Genomic DNA, 17,768 nt, shown 5'->3' on the forward strand with positions numbered 1-17,768 from the left:
ATTGTAGTCCATGGTTAAATAGAGCGCAATCAGGATTAACATTTTGTGACCAGGGGATTATGACAGCAGTTTTCACTTTCCAGTGTCCCTTCACTGATGAAGGGGCATCCACCTACACTGAATGTTCCCCATCATTTATATGTGTTGCTCATAACCCTGCACTTCATCTTGACTCAGACCAGGACGTCTGCCATGAATGTTGTCAGGTTCAAGCAACCTAAAAACTCACACAAAAAGGAAAAGACAACAGTTGCATGTTTTACTCGCGAGGAGAACGGACAGAGATGTGATCAGTTACAGATCTCCACCCCGTTCTCAACATTTCTCTGCCGAACCCTCTTTTTATTTCATTTGGGCAGTCCCTGTTTACAATGTGTCCTAAAGGATGGAGGACAAAAATATCAACAATGCACCATCTACGGTATACTGTAACAAGAGTAGAACCCTTTTCTTTATATGGTATTGTCTTTATTTTCGGCAGGTCAAGGTTTACATCTTAAACTAGTCATCAGCTGCTACCTCAGCTGTGATCTTTTTGACCCCTACCTAAACATCAAGTCAAGGCATAGCAAGACACTCACACACAAATCCTTTATTGGTTCAAAAATGAAAATGAGTAAATATGGGATAACATATGTACATAAATCTAACAAATGTTGCATCATTTGCACTGGAACTCTAACACTAGCAATCCTGCAATTAAAATATTGTCACCAATGACTGGATCATGGTTACTACCAACCATAACTGGCTAATATGGAGTCCAAGTGTCCGCAACAATACTGTCTACTCGTGGTTGCAATAATAAATCAGCATAATTTTCCAAGGATGAGCATAACTTGCAAGTTTTATTTATAAAGTACTTATTACATGAGCAGATATTTCAAAGCACTTATATAGACAAAGAAACCCAACAAAACCTTCCATAGCAAGCATAAGCAACAGTGCTGGGGAAAAACTCCCTCACTGAGAAAGAATTTTTGGGCAGGACCCAGACTCTGAGGGTGGACATCCCCCTTGACCGGTTGGGTGGAAAAGAAATGCAATGCAGATAGAGACAGGGCAAGTAAAAAGAGACAGATAGAGTGGCAGACAGGCACTAGTGATTTGAGATCACTGTATTGGCAAAACTAAATCCTTGCATACAGCTTCCTCCGTTATTCTTTTGGGATGCATAAACGTCATGTTGTGATCAATAAATCAGGCACAATCAACTCCTGTTTCTTGTGCCTGTAGTTAGTCTGAATGGCGCCCCATTGGGCTTCGAACTGTTTGGGGCAAATGTGCCGAAAACTGTTTCATTATTCAGCGTCCCGTTCATTGAGAAATCTCTTTTTATGATTGTGGGTCAAAATTAAGTGTTATTCATCATTGGAAATCCCCTGTTGTGAAAAAGCTAAATGATGGAATCATTTGTAAAGATGTCATGGAAGAATATTGACATTTAATGGGCATACATTGTCAAAATAAATACTTTTTTAATATTATCAGGAATGACATAACTTTGGGATAATTAATAAAACAATATTGCCAGATTGAGGAAGTTGTCATTTTTGAAGTTTCATCTCCTCCAAGACACTGGTCAACATTTTACAAAGAAAGACAAAGAAGTTAAATTTAGGTTAAGAAACCCACTCTCAGTAACGCAAGCAGAATATAGTGTGATGTCATGGTGATGCACCTGAACAAGTTTAAATGTGTGACAAGACATAAGAATCAAACATGTCCACACTTTTATAACAAGGATATCAATCAAAGGTTGAAGATGAAATGTCTCACGTATGTGTCATCACATCCATTCGCCTAGAAACATTCAAGTGTGATGTTGTTTTCCAGCAGGGTCCTCATGTCCAGCATCGCGTCCTCCACGGCTCGCAGCAGATTTGCTGCTTTATTGTTTGTGCAGGTCTTGGAACCGTGTAAGTAGAACACTGTGAAGTCGAATTGTTCGTTGAAGGTACTGTAACACATGCTGTATGCATTGAAGTCTTCAGATGCCATAAATGATGTACATCCAACCTTGGATGTCACCTTGTGGTGAAAGGCAGTGGTGAAAAAGAAGGGGTTAGTTAACCATCATCATCACTGTCCCCAAGAAGCCGGCAGTAGACAGTTTCAATGACTACCACCCTGTTGCACTTTACAAACTGGTCTTAACACAACTGCCTGTCTACCTACAATCCTAGACCCTCATCGGTTTGCCACAAGGCAAACCCTTCCACCAAGGATGCCATCACTATAGCATTAGACTGCGCTGAGCCATCGCGAGCACCTGGGGATCTCCGTGATGATGCTCCTCCTGGACTGCAGCTCAGCTTTTAATATCATCCCGGAGCTCCTAGTTGAGAAACTTTCTCATCTGGGTCTCACCACCTACTTAATCACTACCTTGTAGAACAGCGACTATTGTATATTTTAGTATATTTTGGTTGTCATTACCTGAGATGTCACAAGCTTGTAGTCAAACACTTTGAAGAAGGAACTGTCTGTGAAGATTCCTGGGATGGAGATGTTCTCCTCAGCAGCCAAAGCCTTCAGCATGAAGAGATGGGTTGTAATGGCCTGTCCACGACTTGCCTTTAAGATGGAGACAGTTCAGGATGTAACGTGAGCCACTAGAGAAGCCACCATTGATTCACAACAGAAGACTCAATAGATGTGTTCAAAGACATGATTTCCTTATAGTAATGTTGATGTTATACACCATTGTTGATAGTGTAGGTAGTTTTGTTGTGCTACACTCTGTACCACTGCATACAGACATTCAAGTCAGAACCAGTTTCTAAAGCTCCTGTGGTCCGAGCCCAACTTGAGGTGGGACAACTGATTGTATCAAGACTTACATAATCGACTGAACAAGGACTAAATGACAGAATGGAGTGTTGCCTGGAATGATACTCACTTTCTTTGCATTCCAGACATGTTCTTCCAAAGCTTTATTCATTAAATGAGCCCTGTCGGAATTCTGTGTAAATAGAGGGAAAAAACTCATCACTTGCAATTGGACCATGCTGGGGTATAGAATGGTTTATAGCACAAAATTGGACTATTCAATGAGTCTTGATGTAAATCCTGTTGAAAATTTGTGTAGGAAGCTCAAACATGCCATCTGGAGAGGATGTCCTTCAAACCCAACCGGAGCAGTTTGCTCAAATACCTGTTGACAGGTGCAGCATTCTCACTGACAGGTATAGAAATAATTTGATTGCCTCAAAAGGTTGTTCAACAAAATATTAAGTTAATGGTGCCATCATTTTTGTCCAGGCATGTTTTGTTTTTTAAATGAATCTGTTGATACAAAATTCAAAAGCAATGTCTGAGTTTTATTGGTTAATTTTCAGTAAATTTGTGTCAATTGTTACTTTTGTATATTACTTATTTCCGTGACCATTGTGAGGTTTTCTTTCATTGAAAGAGGGGTACCAACAATTTTGTTTACCTACAACCCTAGACTGCAAGTAATGGATGGTGTGTATAGATCTACAGTCTTCTTTTACTTTGAGTCCCTTGCAATCTTAGATATCTTAGCAATCTTAGTTGCTGAATGACTTAGGCACTGTTTGGTCTGTCCTCAGAGTGGTGGATCCTCAGCAATCGGTGACCTCTGTGTGCTTCATCGGCTGGTGGTGACTCGCTCTACTGGATGGATCGGCATGCCTTTGTTATACATTTATTGTTACTGTTATTGTTACTGTTATTATTATTGTGTTGTTAATCTGTACATGCGGTATCTATTGCTTCGTCTGTCCACTCCTGGAAGAGGGGTCCCTCCTCTGCAGTCTTCCTGAGGTTTCTCCCATCCATTTTTTCCCCTGTTAAAAGGGTTTCTGGGGGGAGTTGTTCCTTATCCGATGCGAGGGTCGCACTGCTTGCAGTGCACAAAGGTCAGAGGGATATCGTCCATGTGCAGATTGTAAAGCCCTTTGAGACATTGCTTGTGAATCTGGGCTATATAAAAATAAATAAACTTGAAACTTGATATCATTCTGTCAGTGTCTGGCACACGATACAACTGATGGGGTCGGCTCAGCCAGGTCCTGGGGGGCGTTGTAGCATTCTAACAGATGGAGCATTGTCTGTACAACTGCACAGCATCACGTGTCCTCTGTGAGATAGTTCCATGTCTTCAGCAGTGCTTTGCACCTCCCCTGCTCTACTCGCAGTCTGTTGAGGGTCTTCCAGGTCGTCCATGGGAGGTTGTGTCCTCTGGCGAGGAATTCACTACGTGTTATTCCTCTCTCCGTCCATTCTTGGTTCGGGTGTTGGGTTGGTGCCATTCCACCCTTGACATGTTGGTTCTGGCCGATTCCTTGGTAGACTGAAGAGGGGGGACTGTGTGCAGGAAACTGGCTCTGGATTTTAGTCTGGATGGGGGTGCTGTATGTCCGTACAGGGGGTGCCTCATATCAGATTCCTGTGCTCTCCACTCATCTTGTGCAACGATGGAGCGTCTCATGTGAGGGGGAGAGCAATGCCGGCCAGTGTGTAGAGGCACTGGATTGGCGTGGCGTTGTCTTTAGGCAGCCCATGATGATGCGGCAGGTGTCGCCAATTTGGTGTGGTGGGTGGGGCTCCGGCTTGAGCATGCATACGCAGCCATGGAGAAACACAGGGCTAGGGCTGTGGTACGGATGCTTGTTGGATCAGCATCCCACTTTAAGTTCACCAGTTTACGCAACATATTTTGTAGGAGTTGACATTGGCTTTGGTGTTGTGAAGGTGGGTTTTGAAGGAAAGGTTCCTGTCTAGTGTGACTTGGAGGTACACAGGAAGGGGATGATTTAGAAGTTTGTACCCGTCCCATGAGAAGTTGTTCTCTTTCTGTGTCTCAGTTTTTCAGGTAGAAGCTGCAAAGCTGTTTTTTTGATGTGTTGGTTTTTAGGTGGTTGTTACTGTAGTCGGTGGACATGTCTTGCACGGCACTTTTTGGCGTTTGGGTATAGCAACAGTCTTGGCTTTTCTCCATACAGGTGGGATGGTTTTCTTTGCCAAGCATGAGTTCAGCATTTCTAGGAGCCAGGTTTTTGCTTTTGGTCCTAGGCGCTGTAACATTTCCGCCAGTACTTGAACAATTCCTGCTGCTTTTTCAGGTTTCAAGGAACGGTTGTTGCTTGGAGAATGGATCGAATTGCTACGGTGATAGGCCAGTGTTGTGTATGGGGGATGGAGTTCAGGACCTCTTTCCCTGCTCTGGATGCTACTTCGCTGCTCACACAGACAAAGTCTGGGTTATATCCTTGTTTGGTATATAGATATTGGTCTACTGGTGGTGGTAATCAGATAGTGATATCAAATTATGCCAGTCACCGTTTCCCAGGCTGCACCATCGGGAGGTTTCTGTATCAGCAGCCCAGATCTACAGTAATTCCTTGCTTGTTCCCGCTTCAAGATGCCCAGCTTCACCAAATCGTGTATTTTTAGTAGGTAGTCACGTGATACTGTGCTTTAAACAGTCTATAAGAGTGGGAAAAAGTAATACAGATATAAGGTGGTTTAATATCGGTATGGGGAGGCTTCATAAACTTTTAAATTACCTTAAATAATAAATAGTTGCTATATCGCGGAATTTTTGTTTTTCACGGGTGGTCCTGGATCGCATTAACATTAGAATTAGGGATTAGGACATCATCAGCTCTTTACTCCCTGAACCAAATGTGACCGGTTGAAAATGTCCCTCCTGGGCCACCAGAGTTGGGTAGCAGTCAGCTCCTCCTACCAATCAGCCAGAAATTGGTATAAGGTGTCACTATGCTTGCTTTCTGGCAAGGAGTTGACTGCTACACATGCTGCCGTAAGTTGTCTTCTGTTTTTTAATGTTTGTGTGCTTTGTATGTGTTTTTAGATGTATTTTTGTCATATGTTAGGTTTTGTTCAGGAACTTCCCTCATGCCCACACAGGTGGATTCCTGGAAAGGATTGTTCCACAGGAGGTAAAGGGACAATTCCTTTAGTGTACAAACTGGTTTATTTGGCAGAGGTATTTAACCTGTCTTCTTTTTATTTTAGACAGACTGCCACTGCTGTTTTGTATTTAGTTTGGTTTCATTGTTGTTTTAATTGTTTTATTTTATTCAATTTTATTGGTTAGGCTTTTGTGCCCTTTTATACTCCTTGATTTTATTCTAGGCTTGTATTTTCCCCCAAGACAACAAACAGTACTGTTGCAGCAGTCCTGCTATCTTTTAACATGTTTTTAATCGTTCTTTCTATTGCATGAGTGTTGCGGGGCCGGTGCCAGGGAGCTGCTTTGGACGGTGGAGCCATCGGTGGTTGGGGTCCCTCACTTCAGCACCACACTCCCCTTAATTTGTGTGTGTAGTGGTTTTTACACAGCCTTCACATTTTACACTTTACCCCTTGTCTTTTTGTTTGTTTGCTGTGTGAGTGTGAGTGTCGGGCACGGAGCTGGGTGAGCGCTCCGGCCTCGATTGGCTCCCTAATTAGTCATCCTGGCCGTCCTGCAGTGCTCATGTAGACCTGGTAGGTCTGATAGGTCTCTTGGCATTCTTGTTCTTTTTACTCTCTTTTAATAAAGTTTTTAGTCTTGGGGGAAGAACTTTGTCTCTGCCCATTATTGGACCATCGCTTGTCCAATTTTTAAAAAAATATCTGTGGTCTGTTCACCAACTTAAACAAATCTTACAATTTGGTTATTTACTGTTCCTGAACTTCCTGAGTTCTCAGTACCAAGCAGCGGCTACACAAAGGCCGTTCCAGTGCTGTGCATTGCATAAAGAATAAACCTGTCCTGACAACCAGACGTAGGACAGCCTGAGCAGACCTGAAGAAAATCTTGTTGGTACTGTAAAGCATGATTACCATACAATTTGTTGAGTGATTGGCTCGTGACATCATTACATTAGCCTATCATCAGACCTGTTTCTGAGGGTCATCAAAAGCCTTGACGAAGGCAACTGAGGTCCTTGTGTTTGAATTGATTGCTGTTAAACGGCCCAGTTTGAACCTACGGAGGGAGACGGCTTCCTCTGTTGGGCAGCACTGATGGTGAATCCTGACAAAACAGAGGAAAGAGAAGTTTTCTACGCTTTAGTTGCAAAAAACGCTGTTGTCATGCAAACTCGACATTCCTTTTTTCACTGTTGCCTGATTCTAAGAACAACCTGGAAGCTTTTGATGATGTGTTCATCTCCTTAAACGGATATAAGACCTCTTGTTGTTGTTGGACTCAAACACAACACCTCACCTGAGATCTTCCTGCAGTTGGTTCATAAACTGGAGAGAAAAATGCTCAATCACAAACAGTCTATGTACCTGTGATAACTGAGAAACTCACCTGTAGTAGGCCAGCTGTATTGCCATCTGTACAAAAGCATCGGGACTCAACTTTAGGACCTTTAGAACATCTTTCCCAAAGTGCTTGAACACACTAACACTCAGATCCAGGTTCTGGGTCAGTCTGTGGCGGAAACGGGAGAATTTTTGAGAGAGGGAATATTCCTTCCATCCATCCATCCATCCTTCCATCCATCCATCCATGGGCATCTGCTTTTCACGGATGCTTGGTCACAGTCCAACATGCACTTGGAACAGGTGTGACTTGTGAACCAAGATCTGGTTTCAGTTATACACGGACTGCCCAGCCCTCAGCGAAGTGCCGCAAACCCCATAGTCCCGGAGCACTCCCCACAAGATACCATGAGAGACGTGGTCGAATACCTTTTCAAGATCCATAAAGCATGTATGGATGGTTGGGCAAACTCCCACAAACACTCGAGCACTGGATAGAGAGTGTAAAGCTGGTCCAGTGTTCTGTGACCAGGACGAAAACCGCATTGTTCCTCCAGAATCCATGGATCGACTATGGGTCTGATTCTTCTCTCCAGTACAATTGAATAGACTTTACCTGGGAGGCTCAGGAGTGTGAGCCCCTATATTTGAATGCACCCTCCAGTCCTCCTTTTTGAAAAAAGGGACCTCCACCCTGGTCTGCCAAAGCATGGGTACTGTACCCAGAGACGTGTCAACCAAGATAATCCCTGCACATACAGAGACTTGAGGTATTCAGGGAATATTTCTAATGATGCTAATTCCATACTGTTTCATGTCTGCGGGCTGTAGAGGTGGCAACAGGACAAAACATGAAAATCGCTTCAGTCTCCTTTAGTTTTTGCAGCTTTAAGATTGTCTGGTGTTAAATGAAGTTTATTTATGAAATTAGAACTGCTCACATGTCCACGCGCTGCTTGGCCTCATCGATGTCCTTCTGGATCTCAGGTGTGATGTTGAAGTGAAGTTTTTGGGGCATGGGTAAAGGTTCCGAGGGAGACTGTATTACCTCTGGATTTTTCCTTTAGAGACAAGAGAAAAGGACCTTGAGGAAATCGAATGCCACCATTAACTGCATATCTTATCAAACACATAGAAACACTACCCCCACCTATCTGACAACTGACAGCAGTGTGATTATAGATTCTGCAACTTTATAGAGAATAATACAAAATGTTATTAGAAGCTTAGAAGGAAATAACCTCACCACTCAGTCAGTTATTGAAATCTGGTGGTACAGTAATGCACAGTCCAATCCAAAATCTGTGTGTTGACTCTTCCACACACTCAATATGTGGGATATACAAAATGTGTCATTTCCTTTACCCCATAAAAAGTATTTTCTTAATGGGACAATGGTACAGATAAGAAATACTTCAGTCAATCATAACAAAAAATGGACACAGCATGAAGTATACCTCATCTTCTGCATGTAATCTGAAGTAGATCATGAAAAACAGGCTAATTCAACTAAAAGGTTCTTGGTTTACTCAACACCATTTGATTGCAGTTATTCCAAATTTAAACTTGCATGAAGTCATTAAATGTCTTCAGAAATCTCCATTAGGAGCTGCTAGGGTCATCATTACATCCCAACCCAAAGGACTATCTCCTCAAGCATAACGGCAAACACTCTGGGACTAGTGCTGATGGAACCACAACATGGAGACGACTTGTAACACTACCCACCCTGGACTGATTGATATGACTATAGAGATGCCAACTGCATACATAAGGGTGGGGCTACGTAAAATCCTGAATGTCAGACTTTTACTCTGCATCGTCACAATAGTCCAATCAAACCGCTGGAACAAATTGGTCAAGTCTTGGTACTCTGGGCTCTCCAGGACCACATTTGTGAAGCACAAAAAGCAATTCAGTCTTCTTACATTATTTTTACCAATTGATTGATGAAGGCCAGAAGACTGGTTCCATCAGTCACCGCGTGGGATTGGTTCAGACCACATGTCCCATCTTCTCCACAGATTACCTGAAACAATAAATTTAAAACGAGCATCACAACCCAGCTTCTCCCTTTAAAACCAGCAAGGACTTTGATTGACAGTCAACAGTGGCTGAAAACTCATTTCATTGATATGAATGAAAAAAGATCCAGAGAGGAATCACCTGCATGGACTTATCAAACCAGCGGTTCCCACTGTTCCACTGGCTGCCTCCTCCATGCAACATCTGGTGGTATTTGTCATTAGACACTGGGGGCATGGCTCCATCCAGACAAACTGTGAAGATGCTGCTTTCTATAGTTGACACTGATTGTCTGTTGGTCTCATCTAGACAGGCACTCAAAACAATCATCAACAAAACAGTGATTAATTGATCAGATTGTGACATTGGGACCTTTAAACTTGCCTTTGTTTTAATAGAGATGAATAACTTTTCCTCACTTTCGATTTTACCATTTGTAGTCATATAGATTGAGCCTGATTTTGGTTTTAAACCCTGACAACCACGCTATAGGCTCGGCTACCAGATGTTTTACAGAAACTGCTGAACTTAATGGAACTTTTTTCTACCTTAAATTGATTGTTAGTCTGGTCTGAAGTAGTTCTTGGTTCCATTTGTTTGTGATGTTACCTTTTCATGCCCTCAAGATTCACATCAATGTCTTTTATTCTGGCTGCATTAGAACAGAGTTGAGCTCACCCTTGATCAGGTTAGAGTATGTCTTACTCCAGGTGTCACGATTCTGGGTGGTAAGGATACCGACGGGCTCTACGTCGCTCTGTTTTGATGAGTTGCGGATCCTGTCCACCTGAACACAGAGCTGATCCACGGTCAGCCGTGTCCCGTCACTGTTGTACACATCCAACTTAAAGAACTGACGAAGAGAGGGAGGAAACGCGTGACTGCAAGATGCAAAATTTGGGGAGCAAGTTAAAGAAAAAGATATGCAGTGATCACCACGTCTCATTAATTTTTTCTCTTACGCAAAAGAGATATCAGCTTGCTTAGTGGCTACAGTACTTTTACCAATCACCAATCACTTTGTCATTGTCATGTTCAACAATGGCGAAAAACGTTACGTTTTCAAATCTTTTGGGTCGTCTGGATACCTGGATAACACAGTACACACTGGATGGCTCATTTTCTCAAAATTCTTTGTTGTACATCTTTTTTTGTTGTTTGAGAAAATACATCAAAGCTGTTGAAAAATGTTATGTTCATGTGAAGATGGTGCGTTCCCAATTAATATAAAGTACAGTTTTTGTGTTGTGCGATTACATGCAAAGTGCAAAGCTGCAAGAGGCCAGTGCCAGGTATCGTGAACTGAGATTTTCCAGACATCACACATCCTGACATCGGAAGACATCGATGTTGAAAACTTGAGCGGTACGACACAGCCTCGCATTCTCAACAAAGAAAAAGAACAGGACATTATATCTGATGTATTAATTCTAATTCTAGCAGCTGTTCAATCACAGGTGAGGATACGGAAGAACGTCTTCAGTGAACCTTGTTTGGATTAAAATTTGTCTCATCTTTGAAGATACACCTCTCAACCAAGAACCAAAAAGGGTTTTTTTTTCAGAGTAAAACCCTAACATTATCGTCTCACCTGAAAGTTGTGGACTACAGTGATGTGTTTTGGGGGGGTGGTACTCTTGCTGTAGAACACCAAAGAGTCTGACTTCAGTCCAGGAACCTGGCAGGCGGACATCAACTGCTCCCACTGCTTCATACACAGCTGCTTCCCACCCATGTACTCCACTGGTAGTGTCCCACTGTAAAACACACATTCACTCCAAAAGGACTCAGTCATTATATCCAGTTCATCCTGACCCAAAGAGGTCCCTGAAGCTACTGGTCCATCTAGAAATGGAACTGAACGTTTTTTTGAGGACTTCCCTAACTAAAACATGAAAACTAAAGGATTCAAACACACTCAACGCAAGAAAACCCAAACCTTGGTTTCACCATGTAGTTGTGAAAGCATCACTTATGTATGAAGAAACATACAAAAAATATTGTTTGGATGCAAACCTTCCTCACTGACAGACCACAGTTCGTCAGGCTAAAGGACGCCACGTCTGATACTGTGGTCAGCTGCATTGGTGCTCCACAGGGGACTGTCTTGTCCCCTATCCTCTTCAATCTATACACAACAGACTGCTACAACTCAGAACTGTGTCAGATTCAGAAATACGCAGATGATACAGCGATTGTGGGATGTATCGGACAATTAGGAGCAGGAGTATAGATGCTTGGTGAGGGACTTTGTGGACTAGTGTCACAGCAACAACCTGCAGCTCAACACCTCCAAAACTAAAGCATTGGTCATTGATTTCAGGAGGGACAGACCCAGACCTAGACCAGTTCTGATAGGAAAGGAAGAGATGGAGGTTGTACAGACCTATAAATATCTTGGGCTGTGGCTGGACAACAAGTTGGACTGGACAACCGACACGAGGCGGCTGTACAAGGAAGCTGATAGCAGGATGTACTTTCTGAGGAGGCTGTTTGACAGTCCAAACTATCACACAGGGAATAAAAAGACGCTCTGCCTGGAAATATGAAGAACTGGCAAAGACTAAATGGAACACACAGTCTGAATACACGAGGGAGGGAAGTCCTCAAGAAACCGGTGAAACAGCTCAACAGCTGGGTAGGAGGCAAATACTGGAAGTGCGACAACAAACAACACAGGACACAAACATTAGATCAATTTGTGTGGAGGTAGAAGGAGCTCAGGACTCACCTGTCAATCAGTGCTTTTACATCCAGGTTTCCAGATATGACTTTGGCAGCACACCTAAACAGAGAAAACGTTCTCATTAGTGAAATGTTGACAGAGTTTGTTGTTGTGATGCCATGCATTGTGTTTTGTCTGAAGGTCAGATGCAGTTTCTGCAATGTTACAACAAGGTACCATTGGAAACAAGACCATCCAGGACGTCATCTAAAGTCAAACCATAGAGGATTCCAAGGTCTGCTTGGGCTTTTCAGCCTCTTGGAACTTCCAGTGATGTTCAAGCTTCATTTTCTTTACAAATAAAGAGGTTTTCCTTGATGGAATCCATCAGCCCTTCTGCAGACTGCCGGTTTCCAGTGGACCAGGAAGCATTAACTGAGCCCTGGATATGCTTCATGCAGGAAGTCAGTTCATCAGCATCAGCTTCATTCTTCCTCCTCCAGACATGCTGCTAATTCAGAGGCCCCTAGGCAGCATCCCAAACCTTCTGATCTAGATGAATCTGAAGTGTCCATGTAGGAGAAGGAAAGCAGGAGACAGCTGCCAGGGAACAGGTAGGAATGTACACACGTCAGGTCCTTGAAACCTGGTAGAAGTTTTTTGTAGGGTTGGAATTCTGACGGAGGAACAATGGTCATTTTAGGGATACCTGCTTTGTTACGTGCAAAACAACTCCATAACTGTCGAGGGACCGTATTGTGACATGAAAATTTCATGCCAGCAGCTTCGGCTCCCAGGCTGAAGCTGCTGGCATCGGCGCTCACCACGGTTGGTTTGTTGGTGTCGTGGAACACCAGCACTGGCGCAGAGGTCAGCATTTGCTATACCTCCTTGAATGCTTGCTCCTGTCTCCCCAAACCCAAGCCGTGTCCTTTCAAGAGGCTGTTGATCGGGTGCATGACTGATGACAGGTCAGGGAGGAATTTCCCCAAATAGTTGTTCGTCCCAATGGTCTGCCGTAGCTCTGTCAGGTTGGTGGGACTCGGTAGCTCTGTTATCGCTCTGACCTTGCTCATATCCGGCCTGATGCCCTCTTTGCCTATCACATGACCGAAGTACAGGATCTCAGTTTTAGTGAACTGGCACTTACTTCGGTTGAGCTTCAGTCCGGACGCTCTGATGGTTTAGGCACTTTGCGAAGATTCTTGTCGTGGTCCTTCCTGTCCTTGCCGAATATCAGGATGTCATCCATGACCACCATAGTGCCCTCATGGTCCCTTAGGAGAGCACTCATCTTCTGCTGGAAAATCTCCGGAGCAGAGGTTATGCCAAACGGCAGCCTCCGGAAACAGAACCACCCACCGGCGTGATGAACGTTGTGAGCTTCCTGCTATTGGCATCAAGTGGTATTTGCCAAAATCCACTGGAAGTGTCGACAGTGGAAAACACAGTGGTACCTGAGAGCTTTGGCCCTATGTCCTCCAAAGTTGGCAGAATAAAACGCTCACATTTCACAGCCTTGTTCAGTCTCTTTAAGTCCACACAAATTCTGGGCTTTTTGTTCTTCTTGATCACTGGCACCATGGGAGCGCACCAGTCAGTGGCTTCGTGCACCTCCTCAATGATGTCCGAGGCGTGCATGCGCTTTATCTCCTCTTCCACCTGAGGCAGAATTGGGAAGGGAATGCGGCGCGGTGCAGCAACACTGTAGGGAGTGGCATTGGGCTGGAGCTCAATTTTCATGGGTTCACAGTTCAAGAGTCCAATATCTCCAAAAACATCTTCAAAACATTCAATGCCATCCACCCTGCGAATCAGCCCCATTTCAGTAGCTAGTTTCCTACCCAGCAGGTTGGTAGTGAATGGGCCCCTCATCACATAAATCCAAAATTGGTGATTCACACCACGTTTCTCAGTCTCTGCCAAGAATTTGCCTTTGCAGTCGAGCTTTCCGCCTAGGCAAGTGAAAACGGCATTTGTTTCTTTCAAAACAGGGCGCTGGGGCAGGCTGCTGAATGTCTGGTCTGAAATCCCTGTGATATCAGCGCCTGTGTCAATTCTAAACTGCACAGTAGTTCCTTTAATGTTCAGATCCGTGAGCCACTTCTCTTCATTGACTTTGGTGTTCTCAGTAACAACTCCTAGGAACCACAAGCTGCTGCCCTCGTCGCTGTCACTGTTAGCTGCTGCCGCTACTGCTCTAACAGCTTTAGATTTGCACATTGCTTCGAAGTGTCCCTTTTTACTGCATTTACGGCACGCCTTGCCTGTTGCAGGACATGCCCCGAACACGTGCACTCTGCCACATCTCGAACATGCATTTCCTTGTTTCAGTTGCCCACTTCTAAGTTTAGCATTATTTAGTTTACTCTCAGTCTGTTTGAATTGCTTAGGTTTCCGTGTGATTGCACTTACTTCACTCTCTGGTGATCGGACGGTGAGGTTTTGCGACTTGACGAGCTCTACTGTCGCGCCATGTTGATCGCTTTTCCCAAAGTCAAGTCCGGCTCGAGCTGCAGCTTCTGTGACACATCCATGTCCACTAATCCAATGACGATACGATCCCGTATCTGTTCGTCTTTTGTCGCACCAAAATCGCAATACTCGGCCAGTTCATACAATTGTCTCACAAATGCCTCCACACTCTCCCCTTGCCTCTGCGAGCGCCTGTGGAAGCACGCACGCTTGTGGATAACGTTCCACTTGGGAATAAAATGTTTGTCGAACTTTTTCATAGTTTCGCTGAAATAATCCACAACATCCTCAGTAAAAGTACTGAATATGGGCTCTGATTCCTTACCCATCGCGTAGAGTAGTGTGTTTACTTGAATTTCTCCATCCTCCTTGTCGAGTTTTGTAGCAATCCGATAGCGGGAAAAGTGTTGACTCCATACCGGCCAAGTTGTCGGTTGGGTGAAGTCAAACGACTCCGGCGTGTGAAACTTCGCCATTTCGTTGCTTCAGTCGAACCCTTCAACCCTTCAACTGCGAGTCAACCCTTGCAGTTGATCACACTTTCACTGATCTCACTTCTCACACCATGTCATGAAAATGCCAGGCAGGATTTCTCACGAGGACTTTATTTATTGAACTCAAGCGCACACATATAAGACATGCTTCTGTCCTAGCATCTTCACGAACTCCCTGATTCGGAAGCCTCCCCTTCACGTAATGACGTCACCTATTCAAATGCGTCAGATAAATGATAACGAATATTGCCTCGCATCACAGAAACAAACACTTTAATGCCTGACTTGGTCTTGTGAAGAGAATTATTTTACCTCAAAGTGAATGTGTATGGTCCACAACCAAGAGAATGAACAACAATTTCCCAGAACTAGATGTTTTCTTGACATAGAAAATATCACACTTGAATTTTCATGTGTTTTGTTTTGTTTTGTTTTTTTCTCAATGCTGGCATTAAAAATCTTGAAAAAGTCACACAATAGAGAATTTTGAAGAAGGGCCTTGTTGTCGCTACCTCTGTCTGGGTGATCATCAGCGTGTGTCTGCCAATGTGATTACCTGGTCTGTCCTAGATCCGTATCCCTGTCGGCCACCGGGGAAAGAATTAGCGCACCGTTGGAGAAAATCACCAAAGGTTTTCGTAGGTCCATATACATAGCTTTCACATACCACTCTGTTAACTAAAGAAACAGATATTGTTTGTTTGACAGGATTGCACAAAAAGTACTGAATGGGTTTCCATGACAATAACAAGAATGGTTGAGCAGTCCCCTTTAATTATTTTCTAGGGCAGATGAATGCAGCTGGTTGTGGTTCTGGAGCTCACCCAGTTGTCGGTGCAGTCTGCTCTCTGCTCCAGGCTCCTCTGTAGTCTCTCCCCAACCCCTCCTGCTCTCTGGAACTCCTCCACCAGGTCTTTGGTTCTCTTCAGCTCATCTGGTTCCACCACTGGTTCCAGGGCTCTGAGGTAGAGCTCGCAGGTCTGCCGCAGGGGGGGGACAGGCAGACGGGGCAGTTCATTCTGCTGGATCAGGTTTCTGACAGCAACCAGGGTCACTGGCACTGGTTTCACCAACTGGTAGGGCTTCACTGTCCCCACCTCACAATGATAAATAATAAGCAGTATTTTCATTAGCATTACTAGCATTAATCTCCAGTAACATGTAGAATTAACTGAAGGATACGTGTTTACAGATATTAGAGAACTCTCAGATAAGCCTGATAAGCAATGATGCTCTGAAATAACAGCAAGTGTTTCAGCATGACTTGAGGGCTTCACTCTTATTTATTCAGTTACAATCATCAGAAATGAAGGGTTGAATTAGAAAATCTTTTTTTTTAAATTTTACTTATGCTTATTTGGGAACTCACAAGAATGTTGTTAGCACGCTCGGAAATAGCACAGCACTTTTGGGTTAAATTGTATATCAGTAGTATCCCTAGGATTACTCATACAGTAGCATTCCAATAGCTCCTGCACTATTTCCTAATCAACTAATTCAGACCTTGTTATCCAAGGCCAGGTCTTCCTTAGATTGCCCATGCCTGAGGCATGCTGATTAACCTAACAACCCTTAATGAGTGCCCTTCGGCCATCCCAGGATTTGAACCTGTCTTTGACCAAGCTACTCCAAGATGTTACTTTTTAGTCATTCAGAGGAAGCCTGGCTCGTGTGCTGTCCTGCTACATAACACAAGTGGTTTTGGACCACTGTCAACTGAATGTCCATCAAGATTCTCTGGTAAGACACAGAATTTATGGTTCACACAATTTTCATGACTTGTCCAGAGCCGGGCAGGATCTTAATTTTACGAAGTGCCATGTTATTTTTAAACCAGAAGTACTAGAACAAAATCTTTGAAAGGTTCCACCTTTGTCTCATCAGTCCAAAGAATATTTTATCAAAACTTGGGGATAATTGTTTTTTTTGTGAAAGTGACACATTTTCAAACATGTAGATTCCCAGATGGACATGTGTGTTCATTTGCTAAGCAAATATTGTGAAAGTAAAATTAACTGAGGGGTCTATACTTACCAGACCTCTGTTGCAAAGTCTCAACATTTTGCTTTCAGATCAACTCCAACAGGCAGTATTTGATTGATATTTATCCTTTGATTGTTTGCTAGAGAGGATTAACTACCTGGAAAAGTTCTTGCTGTATAAGAGGAGTTGATAACTCCTGCTTTGTTGAAAAAATATTACGAAAGACAAGTGACAAAAGCAGGAAAACAAGAGTCACACCCTGTGTTGGTGACTGCTCCAGCCTCTCCTCCTACTCCTGTGTTCATAGGTGTGGGTGTGTGGGTGGAGTCGTCCTGGGAGCAGCTTCACGTGGATCCCATCTGCAATCAGCCGGCTTCTTAGACCCAGCTCTCCACGCAAATGGCGCCAGATTGTTGCTCCAGTTTGATGTTGGTGATTCTGGTCTCCCTGCTGCTGCTCCCTTTTACCACTCTCTTGCTGTGATCCTCCACCTGCTGTTGTTTGAATAAACACAAATTTTTGGATTTTTGGACTCTGGTATCACTAATTGGGTTCTACTCTATAGTGTGCCGTAACAGAACAATCTGGCCATGACGAACCCAAGTGACCTAGATGCTCTTAAACAACCTTTGTCCTCACAAGGGATTCTTGTGGGCCAACATGAACAGACATTACGGGGAGTAGTGGAGAAGCTTCACGACCTGTCTTCAAATATCTCCGAGCTCGCTAACCAGATGAACCAGCTCCCTGCTCTTCTCGCCTCCTGCGCTGCTGCCGCTTCTCCTGGACCAAGAAATTCTTCTGACCCTGCTGTACCACCATCGGGCCCACCTCTTCAGCCTTCCTCCTCCCGGGAACCCCTCATGCCCATTCCTGAG

General features: G+C 43.8%; 1 protein-coding gene across 1 annotated transcript; it reads right to left on the minus strand.

The window, feature by feature from the left end:
• Positions 1 to 277: 277 nt before the first annotated feature.
• LOC137599516 (carnitine O-acetyltransferase-like) lies at positions 278 to 17,284 on the minus strand. The gene is made up of 14 exons (XM_068320504.1): positions 16,942 to 17,284; positions 15,732 to 16,004; positions 15,464 to 15,585; positions 12,005 to 12,058; positions 10,865 to 11,048; positions 9,952 to 10,126; positions 9,415 to 9,578; positions 9,177 to 9,277; positions 8,190 to 8,309; positions 7,295 to 7,417; positions 6,877 to 7,012; positions 2,903 to 2,965; positions 2,440 to 2,577; positions 278 to 2,031 (listed from the first exon to the last, which is right to left on the minus strand). The coding sequence occupies exons 1-14, from the start codon at positions 16,966 to 16,968 to the stop codon at positions 1,804 to 1,806; spliced, it is 1,908 nt and encodes a 635-aa protein (XP_068176605.1). The 5' UTR covers positions 16,969 to 17,284; the 3' UTR covers positions 278 to 1,803.
• Positions 17,285 to 17,768: the final 484 nt, after the last annotated feature.

This window comes from Antennarius striatus, chromosome 7 (assembly GCF_040054535.1).
Source record: "Antennarius striatus isolate MH-2024 chromosome 7, ASM4005453v1, whole genome shotgun sequence".
NCBI lineage: Eukaryota > Metazoa > Chordata > Actinopteri > Lophiiformes > Antennariidae > Antennarius > Antennarius striatus.